Genomic DNA, 17,652 nt, shown 5'->3' on the forward strand with positions numbered 1-17,652 from the left:
CTTTCTCTCTCTCTCTCTCCCTCCCATGGCCCCTTTCTCTCTCTCTCATGGCCCCTTTCTCTCTCTGTCTCCCATGGCCCCTTTCTCTCTCTCTCTTTCTCTCTCTCTCTCCCTCTCCCATGGCCCCTTTCTCTCTCTCTCTCTCTCTCCCATGGCCCCTTTCTCTCTCTCTCTCTCCCATGGCCCCTTTCTCTCTCTCTCTCTTTCTCTCTCTCTCCCATGGCCTCTCTCTCTCTCCCATGGCCCTTTCTCTCTCTCTCTCTCATGGCCCCTTTCTCTCTCTCTCTCTCTCTCCCATGGCCTCTCTCTCCCATGGCCCTTTTTCTCTCTCTCTCTCTCTCCCCCATGGCCCTTTTCTCTCTCTCTCTCTCTCTCCCATGGCCCCTCTCTCTCATGGCCCCTTGCTCTCTCTCTCCCATGGCCCCTTTCTCTCTCTCTCCCATGGCCCCTTTCTCTCTCTCTCTCTCCCATGGCCCCCTTTCTCTCTCTCTCTCTCTCTCTCTCTCCTATGGCCCCTTTCTCTCTCTCTCTCCTATGGCCCCCTTTCTCTCTCTCTCTCTCCCTCCCATGGCCCCTTTCTCTCTCTCTCTCATGGCCCCTTTCTCTCTCTGTCTCCCATGGCCCCTTTCTCTCTCTCTCTTTCTCTCTCCCCATGGCCCCGTTCTCTCTCTCTCTCCCATGGCCCCTTTCTCTCTCTCTCTCTCTCTCTCTCATGGCCCCCTTTCTCTCTCTCTCTCTCTCTCTCTCCCTCCCATGGCCCCTTTTCTCTCTCTCTCTCTCCCATGGCCCCTTTCTCTCTCTCTCTCTCCCCATGGCCCCTTTCTCTCTCTCTCTCCCCCATGGCCCCTTTCTCTCTCATGGCCCCTTTCTCTCTCTCTCATGGCCCCTTTCTCTCTCTCTCTCTCCCATGGCCTCTCTCTCTCTCTCCCATGGCCCCTTTCTCTCTCTCTCTCTCCCCCATGGCCCTTTTCTCTCTCTCTCTCTCTCTCTCTCTCATGGCCCCTCGCTCTCATGGCCCCTTGCTCTCTCTCTCCCATGGCCCCTTTCTCGCTCTCTCTCTCCCATGGCCCCTTTCTCTCTCTCTCTCTCTCTCCTATGGCCCCTTTCTCTCTCTCTCTCTCCCATGGCCCCTTTCTCTCTCTCATGGCCCCTTTCTCTCTCTCTCTCCCATGGCCCTCTCTCTCTCTCTCCCATGGCCCCTTTCTCTCTCTCTCTCTCTCTCTCCCCCATGGCCCTTTTCTCTCTCTCTCTCTCTCTCTCTCATGGCCCCTCGCTCTCATGGCCCCTTGCTCTCTCTCTCCCATGGCCCCTTTCTCGCTCTCTCTCTCCCATGGCCCCTTTCTCGCTCTCTCTCTCCCATGGCCCCTTTCTCGCTCTCTCTCTCCCATGGCCCCTTTCTCTCGCTCTCTCTCTCCCATGGCCCCTTTCTCTCTCTCTCTCTCTCTCTCCTATGGCCCCTTTCTCTCTCTCTCTCTCCCATGGCCCCTTTTCTCTCTCTCTCTCTCTCATGGCCCCTTTCTCTCTCTCATGGCCCCTTTCTCTCTCTCTTTCTCTCTCTCCCATGCCCTCTTTCTCTCTCTCTTTCATGCCCCCTTTCTCTCTCTCCCATGCCCCCTTTCTCTCTCTCCCATGCCCCCTTTCTCTCTCTCCCATGCCCCCTTTCTCTCTCTCTCCCATGCCCCCTTTCTCTCTCTCTCATGCCCCCTTTCTCTCATGCCCCCTTTCTCTCATGCCCCCTTTCTCTCATGCCCCCTTTCTCTCATGCCCCCTTTCTCTCTCTCTCCCATGCCCCCTTTCTCTTTCTCTCTCTCTCTCCCATGCCCCCTTTCTCTCTCTCTCCCGTGCCCTCTCTCTCCCTTTCTCTCTCATGCCCCCTTTCTCTCCCCCATGCTCTCGCTCTCTCACTCTCTCTCGTAGTGGGGCAGCACGAGCTGACCAAACACCAGGTGGCTGTGAAGATCCTGAACAGACAGAAGATCCGCAGTTTGGATGTGGTGGGGAAGATCCGTAGAGAGATCCAGAACCTCAAGCTCTTCAGGCATCCACACATCATTAAGCTGTAAGTCTAGAATACATAGGGTTGAAAGGTGGGAACCCGATTACCAGGATTTGTTGCCCAAAACCACTGTCTTTTCCCTGGATAACTAACTGTGCCAAACCGGTAAATTATAATCAGTTATTTATATTAACAGCATGGCGAGAAATGGAACTATATTACATTTATATTTGTGAAATGGAACTGTTTAAAGTTGTATGCTTCTCTATGGCCTCTGCATGATGAATCAACGCTCAGGGTGGCAACTTTTTGTTTTTAAACTTTTTTTTCGTGTGACAGGTAGGCCAACATTTACTGCAACATCCTGTAATATAAAGACAGAATGTGCGTCTAATTTACCCATTTATATCTGGCTTTCGGGGTCACCTTTTTATTTTGTAGTTTTTTTATTGCAGCTAGAGTTTTAAAACGGCCCTGAATATTGTTTCTTTAAATCAGTGCACGCGTGAGCTCGCTCTCTCTCTCTCCATTAACTCCATTCAAATTGCATACAAAATAGATAATGCTGTTCTAGATTGATTATATAGATGTCCTAGCCTACCTCTTTCGGGTCATAAATTCAATGGAGCATTATCCTTATATTTAGCTAATAATGATGGGTTATGCATAATACGCTTCTAACTTGTAGCCGGTCTCTTGCGCAATACACAAGCACCTGTGCTCTGCTGGCCTCTCCTTAAAAAAAAGCTCCTTAGCGTTTGAAGGGCCCTGCAGGAAAAGCTAGACTAGAATAGCTTGCTGGACATTATTTTTATTTGAATTTGTTATACCTATAGACTATTCAAAGAGGGATGCAAGCTCTTTCTTGATTAATGTTAAATCCAGCAGCCAATATAATTCACGGGTATTTTTGAAAGAAGAGTGAACGCACGATGGCAGTAGGCAATGGCAGTTATTTATTCAGACCAATAACCATTCAATGTTCGGTGAAGAGAACTGAAAGCCTTCTGCATCTAATTCTAGTCCTATATTTTTCAAGGATGACATTTGAATGATGAGGACAACTAAACTTATTTAACTGTTGAAAGCGAGGAAGGAATGAAGCAACAATAGAGCGGTAGGTAGGAAAATAACATTAAGGGAAATATTATGAAAGGTATAAAGCAATCATGAACTGTCATTTCTCTTTGCTTATTTCAGCTGTTCTTGCCATAATATGGACTTGGTCTTTTACCAATAGGGCTATCAAACGCATTAACCTTTCTGGCTCAGGCATCCCGCTAGCGACCCACCTCGACAACATCCGGTGAATTTGCAGAGCGCCAAATTCAAATTACAGAAGTAGAAATATTTAACATTCATGAAAATACAAGTGTTATACATCAAAATAAAGCTTAACTTCTTTTTAACCCAGCCGCTGTGTCAGATTTCAAAAAGGCTTTACGGCAAATGTACACCATGTGATTATCTGAGGACAGCGCCCCGCATACAAAAGCATTAAAAACATTTTTCAACCAGGCAGGTGCCTGGTTGCAATATAATAAATCCCTTACCTTTGAAGATCTTCTTCTGTTGGCACTCCAAAAGGTCCCAGCTACATCACAAATGGTCCATTTGTTTGATAATGTCCTTCTTTATATCTCCAAAAACTCAGTTTAGCTGGCACGCTTCATCCAATAATCCACCGGTTTCCCTCCTTCAAAATGAATCCCAAACGTTACCAATAAACTTCTCCAAACAAGTCAAACAACGTTTATAATCAAACCTCAGGTACCCTAATACGTAAATAAATGATACAATTTAAGACGGAGAATTGTTATTGTCTTTACCAGAGATAAACAACAAAGAACACACTCTCATCCACACGCATGAAAACACTACAGCCAAAATGGAAGCCACTTAGAAAAACTACAAATTCTAGCTCATTTTTCCAAAAACAATCCTGAAACTCTTTCTAAAGACTTTTTGACATCTAGTAGAAGCCCTAGGAACTGTAATCTGGGAGGGTTTCGCCTCATAATCAACATGACAGCCAGTGGTAGGATGATTTTTTTTTTTTGTGATGTTTTGTCCTCGTGGTTTCGCCTGCCATATCAGTTCTGTTATACTCAGACATTATTTTAACAGTTTTAGAAACCCCCTAGCCCAAAGAGGTTTTAAGAAGGAAAGAAATTCCAGAAATGACCTTTAAACAAGGCAGACCTGTTAATTTGAAATGCATTCCAGGTAGAGGTCGACCGATTTATGATTTTTCATCACCGATACCGATTTATTGGTGGACTAAAGAAAGCTGATACCGATTACTCTGCCTAATTTTTGAATTAATTTTTTTAAATAGATTTAAAAATATATATATTTGTAATAATGACAATTCAAACAATACTGAATGAACAATGAACCCTTTTATTTTAACTTAATACATAAATAAAATGTATTTAGTCTCAAATAATGAAACGTTCAATTTGGTTTAAATATTGTAAAAACACAGTGTTGGAGAAGAAAGTAAAAGTGCAATATGTGCCATGTAAAAAATACAAAAGCTAACGTTTAAGTTCCTTGCTCTGAACATATGAAAGCTGCTGGTTCAATATTCCCAGTTAAGAAGTTTTAGGTTGCAGTTATTATAGGAATTATGATGCCTTGACTATTTCTCTCTATACCATTTGTATTTCATATACCTTTGACTATTGGATGTTCTTGTAGGCACTTTAGTATTGCCAGCCTAATCTCGGGAGTTGATAGGCTTGAAGTCATAAACAGCACTGTGAATCAAGCATTGCTAAGAGCTGCTCGCAAACGCAGTAAAGTGCTCTTTGAATGAATGCTTACGAGCCTGTTGCTGCCTACCACCGCTCAGTCAGACTGCTCTATCAAATATCAAATCATAGACTTAAATATAATAAACACACAGAAATACGAGCCTTTGATCATTAATATGGTCAAATCCTGAAACTAATTTTGAAAACAAAACGTTTATTCTTTCAGTGAAATATGGAACCATTCCGTATTTTGTCGAACGGGTGGCAACCCTAAGTCTAAATATTGCTGTTACATTGCACAGCCTTCAATGTTATGTCATAATTATGTAAAATTCTGGCAAATTAATTGCGGTCTTTGTTAGGAAGAAACACAGTTCGCAACGAGCCAGGCGGCCCAAACTGTTGCATATACCCTGACTCTGCTTGCACTGAATGCAAGGGAAGTGACACAATTTCCCTTGTTAATGTTGCCTGCTAACATGCATTTATTTTAACTAAATATGCAGGTTTAAAAAAATATATACTTCTGTGTATTGATTTTAAGAAAGGCAATTGATGTTTACGGTTAGGTACATTTGTGCAACGAATCTGCTTTTTTCGCGAATGCGCTTTTGCTAAATCATCACCCATTTGGCAAAGTTGAAGTAGGCTGTGATTCGATGATAGATTAACAGGCACTGCATTAATTATATGCAATGCAGGACAAGCTAGTTAACCTAGGCCCAGAAGCTAGGATATGCATATAATTGGTAGATTTGGATAGAAAACACTCTAAAGTTTCCAAAACTGTTAAAAAAAATGTCTGTGAGTATAACAGAACTGATATGGCAGGCGAAAACCTGAGAAAAATCCATCAAGGAAGTGGGATTTTTTAAATTTTTGTAGTTTTCTATTGAATGCCATTTACAGTATCCATTGACTTAGGACTCAAATTGCACTTCCTATGGTTCCACTAGATGTCAACAGTCATTAGAAATTGTTTCAGGCTTGTATTCTGAAAAATGAGGGAGTAAGACCACTTTGAGTGAGTGGACCCTGGGAAGTCGCCAGACCTGTTTCCTGCGCACGACCGAGAGTGTGCCTTTCTTGTATATTGACGACGCTATTGTCCGGTTTAAATATTATCGATTTATTTAGGCTAAAAACAACCTGAGGATTGATTATAAACATCGTTTGACATGTTTCTACGAACTTTACAGATACTATTTGTATTTTTTGTCTGCCTGTTGTGACTGCCTTTGAGCCATTGGATTACTGAACAAAACTGAGGCTTTTGGATATAAGAGGGACTTTATCGAACAAAACAAACATTCATTGTGTATCTGGGAGTCTTGTGAGTGCAACCATACGAAGATCATCAAAGGTAAGTCATTTTTTATATCGCTATTTCTGACTTTAGTGTGGCACCTGCCTGGTTGAAATGATTTTCATGCTTTTGTATGCGGGGCTCTGTCCTCAGATAATCGCATGGTTTGCTTTCGCCGTAAAGCCTTTTTGAAATCTGACATGGCGGCTGGATTAACAAGAAGTTAAGCTTTATTTTGATGTGTAACATATATATTTTCAAGAATGTTATATATTTGAATTGAGTATTTTTGAATTTCGCGCTCTGCAATTTCACTGGATGTTGGCCAGGTGGGACGCTACCATCCCAGGTACCCATAAGAAGTTAATGCTAGCTAGCAACTTACCTTGGCTCATTGCAGCCACAAGGTCCTTTTGACACTGCACTCGCGTAATAGGTGGTAGGCCTGCCACGCAGTTTCCTCATGGATTGCAATGTAATCAGTGTCCAAAAAGGCCGATTACCGATTTGTTATGAAAACTTGAAATCGGCCACACACTTTCCCTCTTTCTCACTTTTGCTGGCACTTTGTAGAACAGATGTCCACAGGCAGAAAGTGTACAATGTAATAATGTGCAGTGTAGCCCAAAGATATTACTTTTGTTGGGTTAAACTTGACAGTAACACGTGTGTGAGGGGGATTATATAATTTTTTTACTCGATGAACGTTATTTTTGCACACATGTAGCCTTGTGCTCTTGATCAATGTCTGCTATAGTGGCCACTATAATAGAGCAAAAATAGAATGCCTGTTGGTTTCATTCTATTTCTACTTTAAGATGACTTGAGTGTCATTTGCAGTAAAGTCTAGGCAACAAATAACATTGGATTGCTTTCTTTACATTTTTGGCTGTGATTTAGGTTCACATTAGCCACTTATTTTACACACAGAGACTGATTCATATAGATCATATTCTTTGTTTAATTAGTTAAAAGCTGCATTTCCCCTAGCAGGGATTTGTTTGCATGTTTCAGTGCAAAAAAAGTGTTGCCTTTTTGGGCCCTCACCAGTTTGCATCCCTGAACATTACATTCTCTGGCAACGGCTCTGGTGGAATTCCTGCAGTCAGCATGCCAATTGCACGCATCTTCAACTTGAGACGTGTGGCATTGTGTTGTGTGACTTAAGTGGTGGGTTTTATAGAGTAAGTCACACTTTCTCTTTATCTCTGCATCTATGCTACTCTCCCTACCTCTTCAAAAAGCATCTTGATTAAATGCAGTGTTTCCATGATTTATCTCATTGGTTATGAAGGGTCAGCTTTCCCCTATGTTTCTGGCTGTTTTTTTATTTATTTTATAACTCGTCCTATTACTATTCACTAAATGAAAAATCCCCTTACATGAGTAGTCTTCATGACCTGGCAGTGAGCTCATTGTGTAGGCCTAGTTGGGGCATTTCTGGGGGCCTGCTCCCTTGTGACTAGACCAGAATTTTTCCACTTTAAAAGAAAGGTCACCCCCTGGAGTCAAGTTTAATACAACACTTGTGTTGATAACCTTGTTACCAATATGTGGCACATGAATGAAGAAATGTAGCGGTTTGCACAAGGAGGTTTGCTCTAGTGAAGTAGACCTATGTTTATCATGTTGAAGTGTTCCGTGGCTTGTGGCCAGTCTCCTTCACACCGTTCAGTCATTGAACCTAATGGCCCACAAAGGAGTTGTCCTGCCTCTAAGTTAAGAATCAATTAATGGCTTTTGAGAGGATAAATTTGTCCTAAAACGCCTACCTCTTATTCTCAGGTGTTATATTGCAATTTTCTTCCATTTTATTGCTGTGGTAAAGCTGAAATATAGCTGTGTTTCTTAAAAATAGGTTTGTCAAAGTTAGGCGATCCTTAACTGTTTTTGTCTGGTGTTTGAATAGGGCCAAGAGTAAATAAATCCTGATGGGCCGCATGGTCAGAGAAATCTCTTGGTCCAATCATGACTAGCCTATTTTGTGTGTGTGTGTGTGACTCTGTTTTTCCTGTGGGGCTGTAGGTACCAGGTGATCAGCACCCCAACAGACATCTTCATGGTGATGGAGTATGTGTCCGGAGGAGAGCTCTTCGACTACATCTGCAAAAATGGAAAGGTAAGACCCCCCCCCCCCCCCCCTCTAAGGAAAACACACTCTAATGTATGCAGGCTTTGTGACCATTATGGACCTGTTTTTAGTTCAACAACAAAATACATTGGGGGTTATTCTACATTAAGCCTCATTAAGCCTATCTGTTACAATTAACTCTGTTGTTTTGGATTGTGGGTAGTCTTTTGCTCACCTGAATCTTAATCACTTGGGTAATTAGCTATCTATTGTCAGGCTAGTATAATGGTTGTGTCAATAGTCATGTTATAACCTGCTTCTTGTATGGACTACCCTCTCCTTCCGTACACAAACATATATCACAAAACTCTATCTATGCACTGCATTCATTCTAAGCAGTTTTTGAGGACTACTAAGTCATTCAAGCAAAGTCACTGACCAAATATCTAGAGTGGTTACTTACAATACTGAAATAGACACTGAATGGACATATCTCACCTCGTGTGTGTTTCTGTGTGTCTGCATTTCGTGTGTGTTTCTCCAGTTGGATGAGAAGGAGAGCCGTCGTCTGTTCCAGCAGATCATCTCCGCAGTAGACTACTGCCACAGACACATGGTAGTGCACAGAGACCTGAAGCCTGAGAACGTCCTGCTGGACGCACAGATGAACGCCAAGATTGCTGACTTTGGCAAGTCACTGTCACCCTCAACCCTAACCCCACACAAACCAAGCAGCAGCTTTCTACGCCTATACCTGATTTACACTTCCAAATTGAGCCACGCCTAACTGTACTGGGTTGGCTTGGTTACACATCCACCATAGTTACTGGAAAGGGTCTGAAATGACACCCCATTTCCTATATAGTGCACTACTTTTGGACACAAACACATAATTATGTGATATTGTCTGGTGTTTTCTGTAGGTTTGTCAAACATGATGTCGGATGGAGAGTTTCTGAGGACAAGTTGCGGTTCTCCGAACTACGCTGCCCCTGAAGTCATCTCTGGAAGGTAGTCTTGTCCTCTCCTTTTCACACTAAAACTATGGCAGACGTGATGGGGAATGTGCTAATGTATTCAAAAAACGCTGTTACATTTCAATAAGGAAGACTGTTCATGTTAAATGGACTGATCAATTTCACGGTTTTGCTTTGGTGAAAGACCTCCCCCGTTCTTGATAGAAGTCTCACTGAATATTCACCATGCGAATGGTTCATGTTTTATGCAGGTAGTCTTGTTCTCTATTCTTCTGCTTGCTCTTTGGAGTCTAGACTGTGTTACTCTAAACTACTTTGTGGCAGCTGTTGATGTAAAGCAGGGATGTGCAACTGGCATCCTGTGGGCCACATGTTTTGTAGGCCCGTGGACCAATTTCAAACAAAACATTTTTATTAAAATGATTTGTATTTATTTTGTTAGGAACTGTCTGGGTCTCAACTTACTGTTGAGTTAGAATAATAGAATACACAAGGTGCAATAAAGAAATTTGGTTGTGCATCATCAGTCACTCAATTAGCCCATGTCAGCTAAAATCTTTTAGATTGGTAAGTTAGTCTAGCGGCCAGCTAACTGAACTTGTAGTAAGCATGGTCGAATTACCGACCGGGGTTGGGCCCATTGATCATCAGTTTATCATATAAAAACTGCAAACATGGGCCCCCGAATGGCGCAGCATCGCGGTGCTAGAGGCTTCACTACAGACCCAGGTTCGATACCAGGCTGGCTGTCACTGGGAGACCCATGAGGCGGTGCACAATTGGCCAGTGTCGTCCGGGTTAGGGGAGGGTTTGGCCGGCTGGGATTTTTTTTTTGTCCCATCACGCCCTAGCAACTCCTTGTGGCGGGCTGGGCACCTACAAGCTGACTTCAGTCGCCAGCAGGATAGTGTTTCCTCCAACACATTGGTGCGGCTGGCTACCAGGTTAAGCAAGCAGTGTGTCAAGAAGCAGTGTGTCTTGGCAGGGTCGTGTTTCAGATGACGCGTGGCTCTCGACCTTCGCCTCTCCCAAGTCCGTTGGGGGGGGGGGGGGGTTATTGGTACATAGGTCCACTGCGGCCCCTCATGAGTTCAGTTTTTTTTGTGGCCCCCCACCCCCATCAAAGTTGCCCGTACCTTATCTAAAGGGATTCATCGATGTTTGATTGGCCTGTTTCCTCCCAGGTTATATGCGGGTCCTGAGGTGGACATCTGGAGCAGTGGGGTGATCCTGTATGCCCTGCTGTGTGGGACGCTGCCCTTCGATGACGACCATGTGCCAACGCTCTTCAAGAAGATCTGTGACGGGATCTTCTTCACGCCTCAGTACCTGAACCCCTCTGTCGCCTCCCTACTCAAACACATGCTGCAGGTGGATCCCATGAAGAGAGCCACCATCAAAGAAATCCGGTAAGAAGGGGCAAATAAATCAACTTCGCCTAAATGCATTCCATTCAAATACAAAGTGTATTTAAACACCTACACTCTGCAGTAGATTAATGGAAGATAAAATACATTAAAAACAAAAATTAAACTGGCTCCACATTAAACTGTAACTGAGGTTTCATATGACGTACTACCTATCATGGGTGGGAAGCTCCTGCCTTCTCTGTGCAGGCTTTAGTTCCAGCACTAACAAAGTGAACCCACCCCTCCTGGTCCACACATTATCTAGCTGCCCTGTTAAGATTTTTTTTTTTCCTATGGGATAATAAAGACTAGCTTGACCCTGACTTTAACCATGCTCTGTCTTCCCTCGCCAGAGAGGATGAATGGTTCAAAGAGGAGCTCCCCAAGTACTTGTTCCCAGAGGACCCGTCCTACAGCAACAACATGATCGACGACGAGGCCCTGAAGGAGGTGTGTGAGAAGTTTGAGTGCACTGAGGAAGAAATCCTGACTTGCTTGTACAGCCGCAACCACCATGACCCCCTGGCTGTGGCCTACCACCTCATCATCGACAACCGCCGCATCATGTCCGAGGCCAAAGACTTCTATCTGGCCTCCAGTCCTCCAGACTCCTTCTTGGACGATCAGCACCTGACCGCCTCCGCCGCGGCTGCCGCAGGCCTTAAGCCCCACCCCGAGCGCATGCAGCCGTTCCTGGCAGTGGAGACCCCTCCCAGGCCGAGGCACACGCTGGACGAGCTGAACCCACAGAAATCGAAGCACCAGGGGGTGAGGCGGGCTAAGTGGCACCTGGGGATCAGGAGCCAGAGCAGGCCAAATGATATTATGTCTGAGGTGTGCCGGGCCATGAAGCAGCTGGACTATGAGTGGAAGGTGAGTGGAAGGGGAGGGAGAATCATAGAGAGTGAGGATGGTGGGAAGGAAGAGTAGAAAGGGGAGGTAAGGGAGAGTCTGGAGTGGGTAAAGACGTCAGGTAGAAATACACAGAAAACCATCAAGGGTTCCTCATGTCAAGGGGTAGGGGACCGAAGTTTATTTGGAATTGGGAAATAAAGTATATTGAACAAAAATTTACGAAATCTGTTATGTTGGTTTCATGAGCTGAAATAAAAGTTCACAGAAATGTTCCATACGCACAAAAAACGTATTTCTCTAATGTTGTGCACAAATTTGTTTACATCCCTGTTAGTAAGCTTTTCTCCTTTTCCAACAAAATCCATCCAGCTGACAGGTGTGGCATATCAAGAAGCTGATTAAACCGCATTATCATTAAACAGGTGCACCATGTGCTGGGGACAATAAAAGGCCACTCTAAAATGTGCAGATTTGTCACACAACACAATGCAACAGATGTCTCAAGTTTTGAGGGAGCGTGCAATGGCATGCTGACTGCAGGAATGTCCACCAAAGCTGTTACAAGATAATTTCATGTTAATTTCTCTACCATAAGCTGTCATTTTTCAGCATAATGCAAGACCCCATGTCACAAGGATCTGTAAACAATTCCTAGAAGCTGAAAATGTCCGTTCTTCTATGGCCTGCATACTCACCAGACGTCACCCATTGAGCATTGGGATGCTCCGTTCATGTACAACGTCTTGTTCCAGTTCCTGCCATTATCCAGCAACTTCCTAACAGCCATTGAAGAGGAATGGGACAGCATTCCATAGGCCACAATTAATAGCCTGATCAACTTTATGCGAAGGAGATGTCGCGCTGCTTGAGGCAAATGGGGGTCACACCAGATACTGACTGACTGCTTTTCTGATCCACACCCCTTCCTTTCTTAAGGTATCTGTGACCAACAGATGCATATCTGCATTCCCAGTCATGTGAAATCCTAGATTTTAATGAACTTATTTCAGTTGACTGATTTCCTTTCATGGTTTTTTGTTAAAGTACTTGCCGTTATTAGTATTTTTCTGCTTGGTGTGCATTACTGGCTTTGTCAGGTTTAGTTCTACCTGACCTGGAATGGAATGCGGCTATTTCCTCCTTGGGTTCTATTTTAGTATGGCACAACTTTTAGACTATATCAGCTCACTGACTCAACTTAAAAATCTATCTTGAGGAAAAATGAGAGCAATTTCTGAAGGAAATGCTCAGTTTCCTGTTTATCCTTCTCTTGCCCTGATAGATAGAAGGCAGCTATTTATGGTTTTATGTGTTTGGGTACACAGTAATAAAACATACTGAGCTTCATATATAGTCCCACAAAGTTAACCACTGTTCTGTCTAGACTCTAAACGTTCTGATATGGTTATAGTGCTCTTGTAACATTATTGCTTCCGTCCCTCTCATTGCCCCAACCTGGGACCCTCTGAACAAATGGACAATGTTCACCTGTCGCACCCCAAAAGCTATGGACCTTGCAGAGCAAGGGAAAAAACGACTTTTAATAACCGATTGAAACATACTAGTGCACACAGCTAACTAGCTAGCCTTTCACAGCGGCTACATTCTTCGTAATCTTTTTTGCTGTTATACACAAGTTATCATTTTGACGACGAAAGGCAACATGTTCTAAACGGTCCCTGAAGTCACTTAAATACAGATCACCACTGAAGCAGCTACAGGAGCCATATTTTAAAATGTAATGTGTTGTATGTTATATCTATGACATTATACCCAGCTTCTGACATCCAGTTGAATGCATCACTAATCTCAATATCCTCTTCCCCAGGTGGCGAATCCGTACTACCTGCGTGTAAAGAGGAAGAACCCAGTGACAGGCATGCAGACCAAGATGAGCCTTCAGCTCTACCAGGTGGACAGCAGGACCTACCTCCTGGACTTCCGTAGCATAGACAGTATGTCAATCTGGAATTAATGAGAACATGTCTAGAACTTGGAAGTGGTTTTCTACACTGCTGACTATGCCATCACAGAAAATTGGCTATAAAATATGAGGCTTTTCCATGCTGAGTGCAATGCAAATTGACTCGTCAGACTTCAAAATCGTTCATATTTTTTTGATCACCTTAGCCATGTCACAGGTCTGCCTAGTGGCTTTTGGGTGTTTGGTTGTAACCACCTGTGTGTTTTTAACATTCTCTTCTCTTTTCCCTCTTTCTTTCTCTCTGTCTGTAGATGACATGTTGGAGGCTAAATCTGGGACTGCCACTCCTCACCGGTCTGGGTCAGTGGGAAACTACCGCATGGCCCTTAAGAACGACACTGCTGCAGAGGGGGGGTCCCAAACCGAGGGGGCTAAGGAGGACGCTACCCCGACCCCTGCCACCTCCATCCCTCCCACCCCCACCAAGGCCTCGGAGAGCTCCCTGGCCTCCTCGCTCACCTCCTCTGTTGACTCAACAGGAGGCGACCTCGCCCCGACGACAGTCTACCCGCGGCCCGGCAGCCACACCATTGAGTTTTTTGAGATGTGCGCCAATCTCATCAAGCTACTTGCACGATAGCTCACAATCAAGTCAAAACATTAGCCTTTTTTTCTCTCCGAGTGTCCTTATAAGCAATAAGCATACAACCGATTCATGGCTCAATTCATCCCCACCTCGGGCGGTTGAGCTGGCTAGGGTTGTTCCATGGCACTGATGATGCAGGTTTGGTGTGCACCTACCCTGACTCACGGGGGGGGGGGGGGAGATTTGTCAGAGCAGAGGTGTGGGCGGGGTTTAGAGAACGTTGAATGACAATGACCAAGCCACTTTATTATATTCATGATGACAGAATACTATTTTAGAGATGGTTTTACATTTTCACGATCATTATAGTTGGCAGACAATGATTTCTTCCTCCTTTTAGATCACATTCCACCCTTACATATATAGGCTAAGTCTGAGTGATACACTGAATTTTCTTTACTGTACTCAGTGGGCTTTGCTGTCCTTTTTTTCAGTAGAGAAAACAAAACCCCAAGTTTTTGTGTGCAGAAAGGAGAGCTATAGGGGAAGGATGCTGAGGGGAAGGATGCAGGAGGCACTTTTGCTAAGTAGTTTTCTTATTTCTCTCCTGCTCTGTCTGTTTCTCTACAGTAGATGTCTGAGAACCTGTGCAGAAAGATGGGAAGCTGAACTGCAGGCCTTTCAGGTTTAGCTGCACTGACCATAACAAGGGTTGTCATGCCAACTATGCCCATTAACTCACTGAGGAAGTGCAATGACCCTGTATATTTCTTACTCGATCGCGTAAGGTGGAAGAAAGGAGTTAGCACTTAATCCAAATTTTTGTTTAGATGTTTTTTGTTAATTGAATTAAGACGTCCATGTTTTTTCTCATTATTGTAAAAAAAATGTTTGGATTTGTTTGTCCTCTACATTTTATATATAAATAAAAAATACATTTGGATATATTTATCAGTGCTTTAAGTGGGAATTGTAGATTATATTGAGAAATGATTATGGAGTGAGAACTTTCTTGAATCTTTGCATTACGACTATTGCTGGATGATATCTTATTCCTTTTTACTGCTTTCTTAAAATCAATTTCACCGTTTTTAATCAGTTATTCTATACACAGTTTTCCTCACTCTCTCTCCAAGAGTTCTTTGCTGTTAGTCAAATGAGACGTACACTATCCTGTACTTAATTCAAAATTAGTTGTTTATTTTACCAATTTATCTTTGAGGTTGAGGGCTATATACATTCATACATCTGAATGTGTCTTGACTGACTGACATGCCTTTTAGCAGGATTTAACCAACATTCAGTTTGTACACATGCCTATTCATCAAGTTACATATGGAGAGATGGGGACCATTGAGTGGTGATTTGCAGCAAGTACATGTGCATGGACAATGTAAATTGATAAAGGAAAACAATCACAACAATCATTTCACTTTTCTTGGCCCACATTCCCCACAATAGATAACTTTGGATGTAAGTTTACATATTTGCCCAAACCTTACATTTATTTAATGTGCTCCTAGAGAATGTGTTATTTGTTTTTAAATGTGAGTGTCAAGACGGAGATTATATCTCATTCAATGTCACTTCGATTGCATCATTCTGTTGGCTGCCTTATTATCAGTACTGTTGATCAGTTTTATATCAGTGAATATAAAAACATCTATCTACTTCTATCCTCTTATGTGGGGCTGGTTTTGGTCTGAATAAATGACGTGTATGGATTGTGACCGCAAGGTCTAATTTGTAGACCAAATTATCATTAAAACATTGTAGGACTAAAAACAAACTTTTTTTTTTTTCGTTTTCAAGGACAGTTGCAAGTTCTATTCCAAATAGTGCATAAGGTGAATTGTGGGGTTGTTTGAAATAAGTTAGTGTGAGACCATGTTCTTCTAACGGCTTACTGAGGAAGTGCAATGACCCTGTGTCTTTCTCTCTCGACCATGTTCTAACAGCTTACTGAGGAAGTGCAATGACCCTGTGTCTTTCTCTTGACCATGTTCTAGCGGCTTATGATGTAAGTTGCACATTTGGTGAGTAGTTTTTCTCCTTTTGAGTGGGAGTGTTAAGAGCTGACTATTTGCAGGAGAAATATCTTCATTGTATTTGTATTACCTGCTTTAGTTAAGAAATCTTGTTTTAATTTTATTTGGTGTGTAAAGGGACCCTACTACTATAGTGACCAATGTAAATGTATGAAATGGACAGTGTGTTTAAATCATTTGTACACACAACTGCCTAATAAACAGCTAAATTGCACACATTTTCATGTCTTCCCTTGTTTCTGTTGGCATTGGAAAATGTGTAAAATAAAAAGTTAACAATACTACAATGCATGGCTGCAGATATAAAACTGTCCCAGATTTAAAGAGTAGCAAAAGACCTGGAAACATGTAAAGCATGTAGCTATGTAAAAAAAAATAAAAAATGTATTGGTCACATACACATTGAGCTGTTGTTATTGTGGGTGTAGCGAAATGTGTTTCTACCTCCAACATTGCAGTAGTATCTAACAATTCACAATACACACATCTAAAAATAATGGAATTAAGAACTATATAAATATTAGGACGAGCAATGTCGTAGTGGCATTGACTTCAAGATTATTCACTTATAATTCACTGTATCACAATTCCAGTGGGTCAGAAGTTTACAGACACTAAGTTGACTGTGCCTTTAAACAGCTTGGAAAATTTCAGAAAATTATGTCATGGCTTTAGAAGCTTATGATTTGCTAATTGACATCATTTGAGTCAATTGGTGGTGTAGCTGTGGATGTATTTCAAGGCCTACCTCCAACCTCAGTGCCTCTGCTTGACATCATGGAAAATCAAACGAAATCAACCTCCAGAAATGTTTTTTCCAAATGCCTGAAGGTACCTTGTTCATCTGTACAAACAATAGTACGCAAGTATAAACACCATGGGACCACACAGCCATCATACCGCTCAGGAAGGTGATGCGTTCTGTCTCCTAAAGATGAACGTACTTTGGTGCGAAAAGTGCAAATCAATCACAGAACAACAGCAAAGGACCTTGTGAAGATGCTGGAAGAAACGGGTACAAAAGTATCTATATCCACCGTAAAACGAGTCCCATACGACATAACCTGAAAGGCAGCTCAGCAAGGAAGAAGCCACTGCTCCAAAACCTCCATTAAAAAAGTCAGACTACGGTTTGCAACTGCACATGGGGACAAAGATCGTACTTTTTGGAGAAATGTCCTCTGGTCTGATGAAACAAAAATAGAACTGTTTGGCAATAATGACCATCGTTATGTTTGGAGGAAAAAGGGGGAGGCTTGCAAGCCGAATAACACCATCCCAACCGTGAAGCACGGGGTGGCAGCATCATGTTGTGGGGGGTGCTTTGCTGCAGGAGGGACTGGTGCACTTCACAAAATAGATGGCATCATGAGGGAGGAGAATTATGTGGATATTTTGAAGCAACATCTCAAGACATCAGTCAGGAAGTTAAAGCTTGGTCGCAAATGGGTCTTCCAAAAGGACAATGACCCCAAGCATACTTCCAAAGTTGTGGCAAAATGGCTGAAGGACAACAAAGTCAAGGTATTGGAGTGGCCATCACAAAGCCCTGACCTCAATCTGATAGAAAATGTGTGGGCAGAACTGAAAAAGCGTGTGCGGGCAAGGAGGCCTACAAACCTGACTCAGTTACACCAGCTCTGTCAGGAGGAATGGGCCAAAATTCACCCAATTTATTGTGGCAAGCTTGTGGAAGACTACCCAAAACGTTTGACCCAAGT

At 43.0% G+C, this 17,652-nt stretch overlaps 1 protein-coding gene across 1 annotated transcript in view; it reads left to right on the forward strand.

The window, feature by feature from the left end:
- LOC115159798 (5'-AMP-activated protein kinase catalytic subunit alpha-1) overlaps positions 1–16,327 on the forward strand; it is an 18,412-nt gene extending 2,085 nt beyond the window's left edge. The window contains exons 2-9 of the mRNA XM_029709855.1: positions 1,918–2,059; positions 8,087–8,180; positions 8,677–8,821; positions 9,056–9,143; positions 10,294–10,518; positions 10,872–11,391; positions 13,202–13,328; positions 13,609–16,327. Coding sequence (XP_029565715.1) covers positions 1,918–2,059; positions 8,087–8,180; positions 8,677–8,821; positions 9,056–9,143; positions 10,294–10,518; positions 10,872–11,391; positions 13,202–13,328; positions 13,609–13,937 — 1,670 coding nt within the window. The 3' untranslated portion in view covers positions 13,938–16,327. The remainder of the gene's footprint in view (positions 1–1,917; positions 2,060–8,086; positions 8,181–8,676; positions 8,822–9,055; positions 9,144–10,293; positions 10,519–10,871; positions 11,392–13,201; positions 13,329–13,608) is intronic.
- The last annotated feature ends 1,325 nt before the right edge of the window (positions 16,328–17,652 follow it).

Source organism: Salmo trutta, chromosome 23 (genome assembly GCF_901001165.1).
Source record: "Salmo trutta chromosome 23, fSalTru1.1, whole genome shotgun sequence".
NCBI classification, from domain to species: domain Eukaryota; kingdom Metazoa; phylum Chordata; class Actinopteri; order Salmoniformes; family Salmonidae; genus Salmo; species Salmo trutta.